The sequence below is a fragment of the Homarus americanus genome, unplaced genomic scaffold (assembly GCF_018991925.1).
Source record: "Homarus americanus isolate GMGI-L3 unplaced genomic scaffold, GMGI_Hamer_2.0 scaffold367, whole genome shotgun sequence".
Lineage (NCBI taxonomy): Eukaryota > Metazoa > Arthropoda > Malacostraca > Decapoda > Nephropidae > Homarus > Homarus americanus.
In genome coordinates, this window is record NW_024743709.1 from 1,017,346 (window position 1) to 1,034,281 (window position 16,936).

The 16,936-nt window shown below is 40.7% G+C and overlaps 1 protein-coding gene across 1 annotated transcript in view; it reads left to right on the top strand.

The window, feature by feature from the left end:
* LOC121877414 (blood vessel epicardial substance-like) overlaps window positions 1-15,815 on the top strand; it is a 49,123-nt gene extending 33,308 nt beyond the window's left edge. Inside the window, exons 6-9 of the mRNA XM_042383171.1 lie at window positions 1,209-1,259; window positions 6,761-6,902; window positions 10,963-11,050; window positions 15,681-15,815. Coding sequence (XP_042239105.1) covers window positions 1,209-1,259; window positions 6,761-6,902; window positions 10,963-11,050; window positions 15,681-15,684 — 285 coding nt within the window. The 3' untranslated portion in view covers window positions 15,685-15,815. The remainder of the gene's footprint in view (window positions 1-1,208; window positions 1,260-6,760; window positions 6,903-10,962; window positions 11,051-15,680) is intronic.
* The last annotated feature ends 1,121 nt before the right edge of the window (window positions 15,816-16,936 follow it).

The window sequence follows — 16,936 nt, forward strand, 5'->3', positions numbered from 1 at the left end:
AAGTTCAAGAAAAATCGAGCAAATGGTGTTAATAAATTACCCTTTAAGTAATTATACTTTACATTTCATCATTAACGGGTTAGTATATGTATATTTTGTACATGTAGTTAGGGTGAGGTGCTGGTAAGCGGTACAGTAGTAATGTTTCCCGCTCACTGAGGCCTGACAGCATCCAAACATGAAATACTTCGTTACACTTCATTAGTATATCTCTACCCAGAAATATCTCCAACACAACAAAATCTTAAGTTGGTAAAACAGGATACAATATTTTTAAACTCCAGTAAAGGTTTATAAATTGGTTAACGTTCACCCCGTCATGGATTTAGCCGTTGGTTTTTGATCGTATTAAAAAACCTTATAACATCGAATGAAATAAATTCTGCATGATAATCCTTTGGTCGAGATGATTATTAGTTATTAAAGAGTTACATTTTTGTTGAGTTATGTGTATGAAATAAATCTGCAGTAATCCGCTATTGTTGTCAAACTTTTGTTAACTGAGGCTGTATCATATGGACGGGATACTACACACTGCCATATGTGCACGAGCAACACTAAACTGATTTACAGTTCTTTATTCTAGATCAAATATTATTTTTACTGTCCTGAAAACAAAAATTCGCTTTATTTGGATTATTTGTTGTTATTATTTGCTCTTCTTTGGTTTTTGTTGGTGTATGATAAAGTGACTTAATGTATTGCTGTTTGAATATTTGCTTTTATTATTTCACATCGAGTCAGCAGAGGAGCACGTTCCTTGTTACACCAACATTACAGATATATACAGACATATCTCGTTACTGGTGAGATATCCGGTTATGAGGTTATATATGGCAACACCCGAATGAATAGAACTGTCTTAAAGGCTTAGAACAAAAATGAAGAATTGAGAATTGATATGAAGTGTTAGCAATGGTGTATAGAGACCAAACAATGGATTACATTTTAGTTACACTGTTATATAATTATGGTGTATAAACCTGTTGTATCCTTATTAGCGGTGTATAAATTTGTGATAGCTACATCTAGAGTATGTAACTACGATGGCGAGGGTTTACTTACACCTCAGTTGTTAAACGTTAGGTATTGTAGCGCAGACGTAGTTAGCGAGGGTAGTGCGGGCAGGCAGCTGGCCCGCCTCTGGCCATTTGGGGAGCCTCACATACTACACCACTATCAATGTTCCTGTTATTATTCCTTGACAGTTACCGGAGGCGGCGGGGCGGACACCCAGCGAGGTGGAGGTGGACCTGGAGGCATGTAGCCCCCCCCCACCCCCTCCCTCCCTCCCAGTAGGTGGCTGCCTCTTCCACTCCCCACTCACTACCCTCCACCTCTCACTTGATCTTTTGCGGCACCTCATATCAACAAAGATAGATTATTAATTACTTACAATAGATTTCAGTTTTGTTGGTCAAAGATCACTTCCATAATGTGAAAATGTTCCTATATATGTGATGGTGCTTAAGTTGAGTAATGACCGACCATTAAGGTGGAGTAGCCATGAGTGTGTGTGGAGTATGGAGGCAGCCAGCCTAGTGCTCACAGCCTTGCTCTTGCCCTAATATGACTTAACACAAGCTATGGCTGAGTCTTGCTCTAACTCTGATTTCTATGCAACCTTTACCGGAGTGGAGTGAACACCAGGTGGTGGTAGAGCGTGGCCTGCTGGCTTAGCCTGGCCTAGCATGGCCGTGCCCCATCACCACAGCTTGGCCCACTGAGGCATACCACAGCGGTGCTTCGCATACCAGGCTGGAGGTAATGATGTACAAGTATAGTAAACTGTAGCGTTATACAAAATAATTATGAATTACCAAGTAATACAACTAAATCTTACGGCTCAGCTCCCACACTGTTCAGGCCGTCCTCGTTCAAACAAACACAAGGTAATATAAAGAATTATTGTAAGGTTCACTTTAATGACAGTTTTAAACACTTGCATACAGGTTTCAGGGGCGAGGTGTGGGTAATACTGCCACCACTGTATGTAGTGCAGAAATAAAGTCGCCGTGGATCAAATTGTGCTGTAATGGCAGTAACTTTGGCTCTATTTACGATTTATTTTATTTATATCTGGTACATTTAACATTCTGATTTACTTATACATTTATTAATTCATTTATTTACTAGAAAAATTTTTGAGGATCGGGATGAAAACACACCAGACCGCGCAACAGACATCTAGCACTCACCATGTGCCTTGTAGCGTCTGGCAAAACTCAAGTCATCCAGTGAAGCGCACCAGATCAGGCAATCTATATCTGCCATAGCGTATTTGATGACCCAAGACAGTTGAAAATATAGTAAATAATATTATATTGACTGTATATAATATTGATAAAGTATGTACAAATAGTTTTCAGCATAATACCTCTTGAAGATGACTCCTGTCTTCAACTGGACCTTGATCTATGCTTAATGAATTAATATACGTAATTATGTATTGTAAAATATTAGACGAATGCCACCGCCAGTACTATGATGGCTCAGTTATCCTACGCTGCGCCGCAAGGAACGCCGGATTACTCCCTTGTGGTGTTTCATGTGGTCTGGCAAAATATACAACATGTAGCATCATAAATATTGCCAAATGCCATACACCAGACGACAGACGTCTGGTCTGGTGGCTGTTAACCGTTACCATGGAGTCGTATTTTTAGAGTTCATTTCAGAGGTGAGAGTTGAGAGTGCTACTGGGTTAAAGAGAATTTTACTTATTTATATTTAAATTCCATTTTTTTACCAAGAAAGATTTTTCATTCTGCTCCCAGTTTTTGGTTGCCAGTAGAGCATGTAGTGAATAATAATTATATTTACAAATGAGTGTATTATTCTTATATAATTATTTCGTATTATTATTAGTCGACTACTTAGCTTAGTAACTCGAGGCTCTCCCGTCCCTCACACAACACTGTAGTTTACCAATGATGGTACAGTACAACATACACTAAATTACAGTATATTAAAGTGGTCAGTGTAACTGGTCTTTAAATTAAGTACAATATTCTAGTTGTCTCTTTGTGTTGAACTGACGTGAAGAAAATTATAGATAGGATTTAATTGATTTGTCACCTGAGTGTTTTGTAATAACATTGCCAGTTATATCGCCAAAGCGTTTGTGAAATGTAATTAGCTTTTTCACAGAGGTGCAACACAAGTGCCGGCGTCATGATCAAATATTCATCATTATTGATTAGATCTTAAAAGCTGTACTTTGTCGAGGCTTCACAAAACGTTGGCCGGCGTCATCATCACTAATAGAGCGGAACAAACTGACTACTGGTGACTGAATTTGTATATTGTTTGTATTTATTTATGGAGCAGATGTAAACTGACTTATTAGGTGTTTATTTATTTGACGAAAGGCGGCAGTAAGGACACGTGATGCTCCACCAGACGTGTTGGAACAAACTCACAACCACAAGACTAATGTTGGTGTAAAGTGGGATGAACATTTCTTGGTACAGTTGTAGTGGAACTGTTTTCTGAGTGGCCCCTCTGGCAGCCATGTTATGTATTCTTTCTACCTTTTTTAGTCAACCGGATATGAGAACTTATTTACGCTAGTTTTATTATTCCACTCGTTTCGTCTTCACTAAACTTACTTCTGCTACTGTCTTCCAAAAATAGAATTGTTGTGAAAGCAGTGTCTTGTCGTTCTCTCTCACTTCACTAAACAGATGAATATAACTAATGTGGGACTCGGTAAAACATCGAGGGACACTGACCCCCTCCAGCCAGACGACACACACACAACACACATACACCCTCTCCCTGCTAGCACAAGGGTTGGACTTAACATGTTACGAGGCTTGTGTAAACGACTGTATGCCATATTGGGCCGGAACAAAACTCGGGCGATTCTAAATGAATAAGAACGCATGTGTGTGAAACTACAAATGGGAGCACGGTCAATTAAGTTGCTCAATATATATATATATATATATATATATATATATATATATATATATATATATATATATATATATATATATATATATATATATATATATATTGAGTAACTTATAACTGTGCTTGCTGAATGTGGTTAAGGATAATAATAATAATAATAATAATAATAATAATAATAATAATAATAATAATAATAATATGTAGTTATATTCTCATTACAATTCTTTAATTTCAATGGACAGCTGAACGGGATCGAGTTGTATCCGAGACAATTTAATTAGTAAACCTATTATTGTGTTTTATGAAGACCGTACATCATCGCCTCCACCTGGTGTGTGCCGCCCGTGGACACTCCTGCATGGCTGCTTCTGTGCCAGCCAGTACTACTTTATTTATTGATTGATATTTTTTTTTATCTTACGAGTTCTCTTTGTCTTCCTGGATGGAGTTTGTTCAAGTGTTGGTGACTTACGATTGAGTACTAACTGATTTTAGTGTTGGTTTTTCTTTGTTGTGGTGAGAGCAGCCGGCGGCCCTCCTACACACTGCCCGGATCCTGCAACGGCTCGACTCTCCTCCCTCCCTGGTACACCTCGCTCTTCCTTCACCCTAGTACTGTACTTTGTCTGTCTGTGTTGATGATACCACGCTCCCAGGGTACATCTCACGCCACTCTCACCTCTCCCAGGGTACACTAGCCACACTCACCTCTCCCAGGGTACACTTGACATCACCGTCACACTCACCCTGGGTACAGTAGTCCCCCGGTAGTACAGTATCCCCCCCCCCCCCGTGGTGTCTTGGTCAATCGTGAAGTGTGTACGAATTTATCCAGCCCTATACGGTACCAAACTTAGCCAGGTCTTGTACCATTGATTTATCCTCACCAATCAACATGCTCCTCTTTGATATATTACATTGCTTTGTAATACTGTAGAAGTGTCCGTGTGTGTGTGTGTGTGTGGAGAGGAAGACGAGCATCCTCAAGAATGTCAACACCAAGAGAGTTGCTCCGCTGACTTCAGGTTGTGATCAGTTAAGACTTATGTCCTGTAGTAAAGTAAACCATTGAGGATGGAGACGAATCACACTTCATATGGGCGTTAGTAGTGGCTGTCAACAGTCTGTTATCTGGGTGTAATAATCGGTGTCCCTCCCTCGTGTTAGAGAAGGTGTTGCTGGGGGAGGCTGTAAGGTATAACAATGTTTACAAGTGAGTGATTGACACAGACTGAGATTCAAAATGATAAGGCAGAGGTTGTGAGGTACAGAGCGCCACCTCCAACACCTCAGCCCCTCCCCCCTTCACAAGAGCAGACGATATCAACACCGATCATTGAAGTGACTGGGGCATCCACCATCCCCTCCTGGTCAGCTTATTTATATATTTCATTCTAGCAAATTTACAGATTTAGTTGATTGGAATTTGGTCTCATTGATATTATACAAATTTTTCATGTGTGTTTCCTACTGGGCTGTTTTAGAAGGGGGGGATGACCTGCTACCACTGGGGGACACGCCTGGCCTATAGAACTGTTGAGCTACGATGACTGTTGGCAACTCTAGCTGGCCTCATAGTTGCATATATTTAAGCCTTGATTCGTCTTCATCCCTCATGGTTGACCTCTCCCCCCCCCCTCTAGTGGCCGTGTGGTGCCAACCAAGACTTGTGCATGAAACTACAGTGGCAAGTGGAGACACGAGGTGATCTTCTCGATAACATCCAAATTTCAACATAAACTTAAGAAGGTTATTTTGGGGGTGTCTGTAAATCCGTAATTGGTGAGAACTAACCAATACCTCCAAGTGGTGATTAAACAAAAAGTCTTATTTCAGCCATCCAATTCAAATGTATTTCAAATAATAATAAATTTAATTCTCCATAAGGTATGACCAAGCTTATGTACAGTATGTTTGTAATCTGAAACTTAAGGTGGATGACATACACGACCACCTGTGTCAGTCGGTGGGTAACACTCACAGGTGTAATGTCATCCACCTGTTCACAATGTATCTATCGAGCACCTCTTATGTTCTCATGAGCAAATACACAAGGAATGTTTACCCTCAATGAACCATGTTGATTATATATTTCTCTTACTACCTGTACTGTAAGTGTACCATTAAGCTCTTGTTTATCTAGGGTCTTATAACAGAAAGGTTGCTATATCTGTAAACAATAGACCTGGGAGAGTGTTGACATTCTTTGTGTTCTGACTCACGAGTAAGTTGGTCTTGTAACACTTTTTTGGACATGTTGTATTATGAGCCTTAATTAGTTGTGTTATGCAGGGACTTGACTAGTAAGGAGGAAGTAAAGCGAGCCTGTTGTGGGACACAGCCAGACAGCCGACAGCCTCCACCCCTCACTCCTCACTCCCCTGTACACCTTCACTCCTATTCTCTCACCCTACCTACCCACCTCGTTGTTTCTGCACCCTACACTGTTTGGTTACTTGAATGTTGAGTTTGTTGCAGTTTTATGTTTTGGATGTGTAGTGACCCTTGATTAACTGAATCATGCATAGTAATTCATCATTCAACACAGCCACAATGTAGTTAGCTAAATATTTCTGTAGAGTCTAAATCTAATTATTGGTCTTGAATGAAGACAAATTAACTTATATTGTAAATAATGATGACTTTACACTCCCTGGGATAATGTCTAGTCGTCAATTTAAAACATAATGTTATCCCAACGTTAATTAAATCTTAATTCACCCTGAACTTTGCTCAGTGAAAAAAAAAAAGGTTCACCGTATTTTGATCACCCTCCCCCCACCCACCCAACATCCAAGAGGTGGCAACAGACGTGACCTGACCTTACCTTGTCGGTCCTCAGGTTAACGAGAGTCTGTCTGGGATGGGTAATGGCCACTGCGTTGCCAACCTATCTGATGACAGCGAGAGTAAGCCGCTGCTGGTGGTGAAGAAAGGGGAGGAGTCTGGGAGCATTACAGCTATAATCAACCGACAGTTGCAGGGTAGGGTACACTCATGTTCTCCCCCCACGGTACACTCATGTTCTCCCCCCACGGTACACTCATGTTCTCCCCCCACGGTACACTCATGTTCTCCCCCCACGGTACACTCATGTTCTCCCCCCACGGTACACTCATGTTCTCCCCCACGGTACAGTACACTCATCTCCCCACGTACACTCATGTTCTCCCCCACGGTACGGTACTCATGTTCTCCCCACACACGGTACACTCATATTTCTCCCACTTCTCCCCACGGTACACTCATGTTTCTCCCCCACAGTGCACTCATGTTCTCCCCCCCACATGTTCTCCCCCAGTACACTCATGTTCTCCCCACGGTACACTCATGTTCTCCCCCACGGTACACTCATGTTCTCCCCCACGTACACTCATGTTCTCCCCACGGTACACTCATGTTCTCCCCACGGTACACTCATGTTCTCCCCCCACGGTACCTCATGTTCTCCCCCACGGTACACTCCATGTTCTCCCCCACGGTACACTCATGTTCTCCCCCACAGTACCTCATGTTCTCCCCCACAGTACCTCATGTTCTCCCCCACGGTACACTCATGTTCTCCCCACGGTACACTCATGTTCTCCCACCCACGTACACTCATGTTCTCCCACCACTCATGGTACGGTACACTCATGTTCTCCCCCCCACGGTACATGTTCTCCCACCCACGTACTCATGTTCTCCCACCCACAGTACACTTTGTTCTCCCCACACCTCATGTTCTCCCCCACGGTACACCATGTTCTCCCCCACGGTACATGCCTCCCACTACATGTTCTCCCACCCACGGTACACTGTTCTCCCCACGGTACACTCATCTCAATGGTACAGGTACACTCATCTCACGTACACTCATCTCCACTACACTCATCTCACGGTACACTCACCTTCTCACAGTACACTCATCTCCTACGGTAACAGTCATCTTCTCCCGCGGTACACTGTGGTTGAATGTGGTGCGCCAAGTCCAGACTTGCTGCCCACGCTCATCTTCTCCCTACGATACAGTCATCTCCCCCGGTACCCCATCTCCCCACGGTACACCCATCTCCCTCAGTACACCCATATTCTCCCACAGTACACTTATCTTCTCCCCACGGTACAGTCATCTCCCCACGGTACAGTCATCTCCCCACGATATAGTCATCTCCCCACGGTATAGTCATTTCCTTCGGTACAGTCATCTCCCCATGGTACACTTATCTTCTCCCCACGGTACATCATCTCCCCCGGTACAGTCATCTCCCCATGATATAGTCATCTCCCTCACGGTACAGTCATCTCCCCGCGATATAGTCATCTCCCCCACAGGCACAGTCATCTCCCCACGGTACAGTCATCTCCCCGCGATATAGTCATCTCCCCATGGTATAGTCATTTTCTCCTTCAGTACACTCATCTCCCCACGGTACACTCATCTTCTCCCCCACGGTCATCATCTCCCCACGGTACAGTCATCTCCCACGCAGTCATCTCCCCTGGTACAGTCATCTCCCCACAGTCACCTCCTCATCTTCTCCCACAGTACAGTCATCTCCCACAGTACAGTCATCTCTCCATCTCCCCACGGTACAGTCATCTCCCCACGGTACAGTCATCTCCCCACGGTACAGTTATCTCCCCACAGTACAGTCATCTCCCCACGGTACAGTCATCTCCCCACGGTACAGTCATCTCCCCACGGTACAGTCATCTCCCCCACGGTACACTCATGTTCACCTGATAATTAACCAGTCTTAGTGTTCATCTCATTCTTTGAGATATCTCCTGTTATTATTCTAAGACAGTTGAAACGTGTTCATATTATTGATAAATCCCACAGAAGGTAGTTGCGTTGTGCTGGAAAACAGATCCCCACCCAAATCATGTTTACTCACCACACCCTCTCTGTATCGGTGCTATTTAGCTATTTATCCGCTATTCTATTAAGAAAGAGTCAAGCCTTGTCTAGTTGATGCCTAGTTGATTCTGAGTCTACCCAATGCGTGGTCCAGTGTGTCATCGAGTACCGGTACAAACTGAACTGGGTATTGACCGGTGTTCATTCTCGTGTGTTATTTTAGGTGTGTTTGATCAGGTTCATACCACACTGAGAATACATCATTTATATCATGGCAGGAGAGATAAAGTAAAGTAGTGGTGATGATAACACTCGGAGATTTTTTAAAGTTGGTCATTGTGTTTAGTTCAATGTAGTCAACACGTCTTGTACACATCTTTGACCCCATATAGTACTCATATGACCCCCTAAACAATGCTCATATGACCCCCTAAACAGTGCTCATATGACCCCCTAAACAGTACTCATATGACCCCCTACACGGTGCTCATATGACCCCCTAAACAGTACTCATATGACCCCCTAAACAGTGCTCATATGACCTCCTACAGTGCTCACATGACCCCCTACACACGGCTACAGAAACACATAAGACTGATATTACTCCCATCCAAGCACCCCTCACTGTGCCTCATACACCATCTCACCAAATATAACTACCATGCATTTCTTGTTCACCTCACAATATACAGTACACGCCATTATTCTTAATATATGCTCATTAATGTTACTTTTTGTTTTGGTTTTGGGGTTTATTTATATATATATTGGTGTTGTTCCTTGGTTTACGAGCTTTTATTTCTTCATGTTTCTTTGTGTGTAATAAATGATGATTGGTTTACATAAATATATATACAACAATTCCATTAAGTTAGCAAGCAGTCTTACAGCACTGAGCTCAAACGACTTAGAGATTGGCCTCACATCTTGGAGTTCATGCCATGCCAGCCTATACTCCCCCTCCCTTCCCCTCACAATAGCTTATGCACATCTTTAATTTGCTCTTCTTTCCTCCACAATTTATTAATCTGCTTCATCACCTCACACATTCGTCTCTAGTACTTTTTTTTATTTCATGGTGGATCTTAATCTAATGATACTTAATCCTATGGGAACAAACTCTCTGATGATGATTATTTCCTTGAGTATTTCTTTCTCACTATCTGTATTAATGTTGTCTTATTCTTCTAGTCTGGAGCACGGTGGCCGGGTGAGATACTCTTGGTGTCTCGTTTACTTCGACTCCCTACTATGTCACCTCTTTTTTTCTTTTCTTCACACACATACAGACACCAACTGGCTCACCTCTCATACTTCACTCCCCTCTTCTCCCTTACCCCTTACTCTCATACCTCACTCCTATGGTCGTCCTTCGGTTTCTCACTTTCCTGACACTCGAATTGTTTCATAGATGTATATATACAGTACTATTAACATATCAAAGGCATATAATCCTAAGTTACCCCACACAGGCAGTTTTCAGTGATCATATATATATTTTTTTACTGGCCAGCACTTTATATTCTGTTTAACAAGTGGAGAAAGAATGAGAAGGACTCTCAACAACACCAAATTCGTTGTGCCCATGAAACTCTACCCCATTACTATATGTCGTCTAAATAAATATCATAATACCCATATTTAAGTAACCCTATAAAGGCCATAATCTAATAATCCCAACCTTTTGATGTCACCTAAATAAAGGTCACAGTATCATCACCTTCTATTATGGTAAAGAATCCTGTCTCGATGACGTCTGTTTCGCTTCACTGAAAATTGCTTACTAGTTAACGGTCAGTTGTGTAGTGGACTGGTAATGTGCTGCGGCAGGTATCCTTCACAGTTCTGATTTAAGTTCTTGTAACATTCTCCAGGATCAGGATGTATCATCATTAACAGTTGTTGTATAACTTAAAACTATAATATGTTTATGAACTCATCCTTTGACTACATGAAGTGGCAGGTTCCTGGTTCATTACAGCATCACAACCACTCCCACAGTACTTTAAAACTTTTCATCCAGATAAATAATATTGTGTAGCCCCCACCTGTCACGAGCGTCGAGATTTACGGGGGTAGTAAGGGGCTGACATGGACTCCAAGTTAGGTTTAGCATGTGTGAGGTTGTGTCAGTGTAGTGCATGAGGTGTTGTGAGGCGGGCGGGAGTGTGGTGACCGAGCGCTCTGATGACCTGTGGTAGGTGGTGACGACGATGAGGAGAGCCTTCTCGAGCACCAGTTGGAAGCTGCCGTGGTGGTGGGCGCTGAGGGTCTTGCTCCTCTCTCCAGGTGGGTCTTCATACTTACTTTTATCTTCTTTCCTCTCGCCCGCGACTTGGGGAGACGAGCCAACCAGCCAGCCATCACCTGTGGAGTTTGATCCTCACAAGACGACTGCTGGTGGTGGGATGCTACTAGGTGCTTTCTTCACAGTACACTTACATCGACGTTAAAAAAAGACTTTCGTTAGTTTTATTTGTGTGCGTGTGGGTGTGTTTTTCTTGAGCTTTTGTTTGCAACTGGTTATTCTCTTGTTATCTCTCTACTTCTTCAATTCTTCCACCTCCTCTTTTAATCATACTTCACACTCGATAAAATCATGAGAATTCGATCACATGAATATTAGCCCCCTAGTTTATTTCACCATCATCATTATCATCACAATCATCATTAACATCATCATCACCACCACCACCACCATCATCATCACCACCACCACCATCATCATCATCATCATCATCATCATCATCATCATCATCATCATCATCATCATCAATGCCTGTTTCTTAATTCTATTCTTTTGTTTACTTATCTTCTTTCTCTCACTTCTACTGATTCTCATCTTTCTCGTCTTCCCCTTCCTCCAATCTCTCATCTTCTACTACTCACTAAATGGAGAGAAGAGATTGAGATTAACTGCAACAAATACAATGGTGTGTTCAGGGGTACAGTGTAACTCAGTGAGGATGGAAGCTGGCAGAAGTGTAACTCAGTGAGGATGGAAGCTGGCAGAAGTGTAACTCAGTGAGGATGGAAGCTGGCAGAAGTGTAACTCAATGAGGATGGAAGCTGGCAGAAGTGTAACTCAGTGAGGATGGAAGCTGGCAGAAGTGTAACTCAATGAGGATGGAAGCTGTCAATGCCTGTACAGCTTGGGCAGAGTGATAACATTAGACAGGAAAACGTTTTAACCTCAGAACAGTCAGGAGGAATGATAATGAATGATAGATAGTCTGTTGGTCTTGTGTATGTACAGCAGCTAAAACAACTATCTGTGCAGGTGGAGGTCGATATGCTCCGAAATTTTACGTGTGACTAGTGACAGCCCTCATATACCAGAATTTACCGTCCATGGTCTCATATTGTTTCCCACAAAGTATGCACAGATGGTTGTTTTAGCTACTGTACTGTACGGTATTAAATCTCCTTTTTGGGTATCATTAATTCAAACATACACATATTATGATATTACTGTAACACCCGATAAAAGAATTTAATATTGGAAATGTGAATATGTAATAGGATTTGAAAAATATAGAATAAGAACTCTAGAATGAAAAGAGGTGTTCCATAGTGCAATAGTTGTAAGTATATCTCAAGAACTGCACAGTCATGAGGATACTATTGTAACACGTGTAGTTGAGAGGATAGTAGCTAAGACAAACATAGATACTGTACATTATGAGGTGTTGGATGTGAGGATGAGTAGTTTTCTAATGATGAAATAACAGAATAAAGGAGAATTATGTTGAGTCTGATGCTTGAAAAGATGTGTACTGGACCTGAAATGAAGTATGTGTAGTGGTAGATGTTCAGGAGTAGGTTCTGCAGAAGGTGATTGACTCTGTTATCAGGTGGATTACTCAGGAACCCCAGGGGCATGTGTAAGAGCATCCCTTGGACCTGATTTTTTTCTTGGAGGACCTGGAGGCTTACTTAGAGGACCTCTTGGGTTTGAAAGCTTACTCTGAAGTCTTCTAGTACCAGGAGACTCACCTGGTAAATCCCTAATTAAGAGGCTTACCTGGAGGATCTCTGACTTGGAGGATCCTTAACTTAGAAGATCTCCCAGCTGGAGGTTCAATTGGACCATCCGTGACCTGGAAGTTCAGTTGGAGGACCCCTGACCTGGAGGTTCAGCTGAAGGATCTCTCACTTTGTAACCAGCGTTTGCCTGCCTTAGCTCACGGTATCAACCAGATCTTAGTTCTTGAAAGTTCTTCTATAAGTTCTCTCCAGTACCACAAATGTCTACAAGCTTCGGTTAGACAGAAAGTGAATTGAGAGTAAATAACTAAATTTTGCATTATCTTTTTTCCTAGAGTTGTATTTGATAATAATGCACAATAATTGACTGTCAAAGGTAGGGAGCTGTTCAAATAAAGAAATGGTTTGCAGTTCAAAACAAAACAACAGAAAGGACTTTTCATTATATAAATATTGTCTTCAACAGCAATACAATCAAATATTCTTATCCTTCTAAATTGGTTCCAGAAAGTGTAATTGTTTCAGAATTATGTGAGTTAGTCATTTGTGTGTGTGTGTGTGTGAAGTGATTGTTCAGACACCATAGTTTAGCCTTGATAAGAAACAGTATTGAAGTAATAAGGAAATTTTTTACCCACAAGTGTATCATGATAATAGTGGAGAGAAAAGTGGGTTTGTCTGTGGTGCTGTAAAAGGAATCTATTAAGAAATACCGGAAGATTAGCTCCCCCACTTACCTCACCTGAAGATTAACCACCCTGATGCTAACTAAACATAACTTACCCTACCCTAACCTAACCCCTCCACATAACATTAGGGTGCTTAATAATCATCAAGTGAAAAAAGTTAGGAAGCTAATCTTGAGGTGATTCAATATTAAATTTATAGTTGGCTCATCAGCAGTTACACACTGAACAATGACATGGCTCAGTTGTACAGGTAAGTTTTTCTCAGTATTTTAAATTTTAACAAGATTATTTTGTATGTATATGTGTCAGTATTCATTTTTACATTCATCAGTATACTATACATTACAGTAATTGTCAGACGTGTGTATGACATTTGTATATTTTAATCACACACATATACAGTACAAAGTGTGGATAAGTTTTGCATTTAGTATTGATATGTAAATTATTACTTTTCAGTTAGAGTAGAACATAGACAAGTAGTTGATGTTGTTTTTGGGTGTTATGTTGAACAGTTTTTTTTATTAGTTTATTTAATTATGTATATTTTTGGGTTAGTCATATTTTTTTGGTAAACATTGCAGTATTAATTTGACACACATTACTCATCTTCATTTAAAAATTCATACACATTACCTAAAGTGTATACATCTTTTCATAGCCACATAGTACTGTATTAATCACCAGAGTACAACAGCATCCCATGATCAAGAGTCTGAGTAATATGATTCTTAACGTGTTGATGACTGCTGTATTTATAGAAGCATCTCTGACCATCAGGTGGAATTGGAAGCCACTTTGTATGACAGTACCTGTACGCACTTTGAAATGCATAATGGAATTATACCCCAAGTGCCATAGCTGTTTTCTGATATACTGCAGTTATTAACACCATGTACAGTAATATATATATATATATATATATATATATATATATATATATATATATATATATATATATATATATATATATATATATATATACTGTATACTGTATATATATATATATATTCTCTTGCAGGTGAAACAGCTTCTTTAGGTGTTAAACAAGGCAGCTAATGATTTAATTCATCCATGTGTGTATTCTGTACCACATAGTTTATTCTTTATTTTTTATCATTGAAAATTTTTAGCCCCCAAACCCTTCCATCATCGCACCTCTGTACATCATTACCACTTCTATATGGGTCATTCACTGAGTGGCTGTGACATAACATAGCAATGCAACATTTTTTCTTCGATATCCAACTGCCATCGGTAAATGTTTAATATCATATATATTTATTTCTACCTGTACTGCCATATACTGTATGTTGTGGAGGATGTTTTGCAATACCTTGGCTTTTAAGATGTAAGTCTAACTGTAAGTTTGCAAATGTTTCTTGTACAATATACTGTACATATCTATGGGACATGGGATTGTAACTGAGAACTCTTCATCTTTTATTAGTTTTTCTATCCAGCAATACAATGGCTGTTTTTATATGAAATGAATTATCCTACATTACATGCTGCAGTTCCCATACCTACAACAGACCTCCCAACATTTGTTATTTGGGTAGAGCCTAATAATAATATCTAATTTATATATCTAAAGTACAGTACTCCTTCAGTCCCACTCACAAAACTATCACCAAGAGTATTGTGAGTATACCTTACTATGTATTTGCCATTTTCTACACTATTCCCACTCACTAGGTCCATCTAATCATCCATACAGACATTATTCCCACTCGCTAGGTCCATCTAATCATCCATACAGACATTATTCCCACTCGCTAGGTCCATCTAATCATCCACACAAATCATCCACACAGACATTATTCCCACTCGCTAGGTCCATCTAATCATCCACACAAATCATCCACACAGACATTATTCCCACTCATTAGGTCCATCTAATCACCCACACAGACACTATTCCTACTCAACAGTTCCATCTACTCACTCATACAAGAATCATTCCCTCCCTCTCACCAGGTCCATAATGCTGCTACATGAACACCAGTCTCTTACAGCATAACAGTAACCAGCTATCTTTGTGACCACTTAACAAGGATAATCTTCTTGCTTCATGTCTGGAAATACAGTATAAGATAAATTATCTTGCAACAGTTAACAGTATTAGTTTAACAGTTCTGTAGAGGAGGTATCGTTTATGCCAATTATCAGGACTCTATTCCATGCCATTTCAATAATGCCAAATTATGGTACATGTTCTCCTTCATTCCTTGTACTTACAGTTAATGACGCTCCTCCGTGGAGACTCGGACGCATTGAGGAAACAGATCAGGAGACTCCAGTATGAGCCGCATGAACTGGGGTCTCCCCTCCTCAACGCCTTCAAGCTCTTCGCCCCACAGCTGGAGAACGTCGAGCACTATCAGCACCTCGTCGAGCTTTAGATCCTGATAATGGTCACTCAAGGGATACACAAACCTTGACTGCTTGCCTTCATTCCCAAATAATGGTGTCTGTTGTTGTCGTAACAAGATTTTCAGTGACATCTGAAGCTCACTGGCTGAAGTTCATCTGATGCTTCCTCACAAAGCATTGATTGTTACTTAAAACAATTGCTCTTATTTAGGGACTGGTTAACCAAAAATTTTGCTTTCCAGTACATTTCATTTTCAGTATATTTGTACATCTTGTGTGTGTGTGTGTGTGTGTGTGTTTTGTAATCAAAATCAGTTTTAACTAGTCCAAACTAAAGGCCAGGAAGGCTGTATGGTACTAGTATTACCAAGGCAAATCTAGTTACACCTAAGCCTGATGGGAAAGCCTGAAATACAAGACTAGTATGTTATTAAACCTAGTTTTTGCTAAACTTTTCAATCAAAACTAGTGTCATCGTGATCTTTGTTTGAAAAAAAATAGTCCTGCCTGAAATTTTGCAAGTCAACTCAGTAAGAACTAGGTGGTATAGCAGATTGATGTTGGCAGACTGGTCCTGTGAGGTGGTGTGCTCGCTAATTGATCAAATGTAAACCAGTGATATGAGATGGCATGCTATCTTATTGCTCAATGGCAAACTAATGGTATGAGGTAGCTTGGAGTCAAGTTTATCAGGCCATGCGCTATTGAGCTGTTATCAGGATCACATATCCAGTACAGCACAATACTTCACAACCCAGTAGCTCAGTACAGTATATGGGACAAACAGCTTAAGTTATAATAAGAGTGTGCCCTTCTTGTAGCAAGATAATGTAATCCGCAAAATGACGACACCACCCAGCTCTGCTTCTCCCAAGCAAATCATCACACTATATAATATCATTAAACAAGAAAAGTACGTCTTACTTCTACTGGAGGTTGATGAAAAGAAAAGACTCTACAGTACAGAAGACTAAAGCTGTTTAATGGTATTGAAATTGATGTTAACTAAAATTTTAAAAGATGAAATCCATCACTGCTGAAATTTTCGAAATAATTCAAGCATCCCATCGTGCTATTTGCTACAGTGGTCGTGACAAAAATGAACAATGAAACTGCCAAAAAA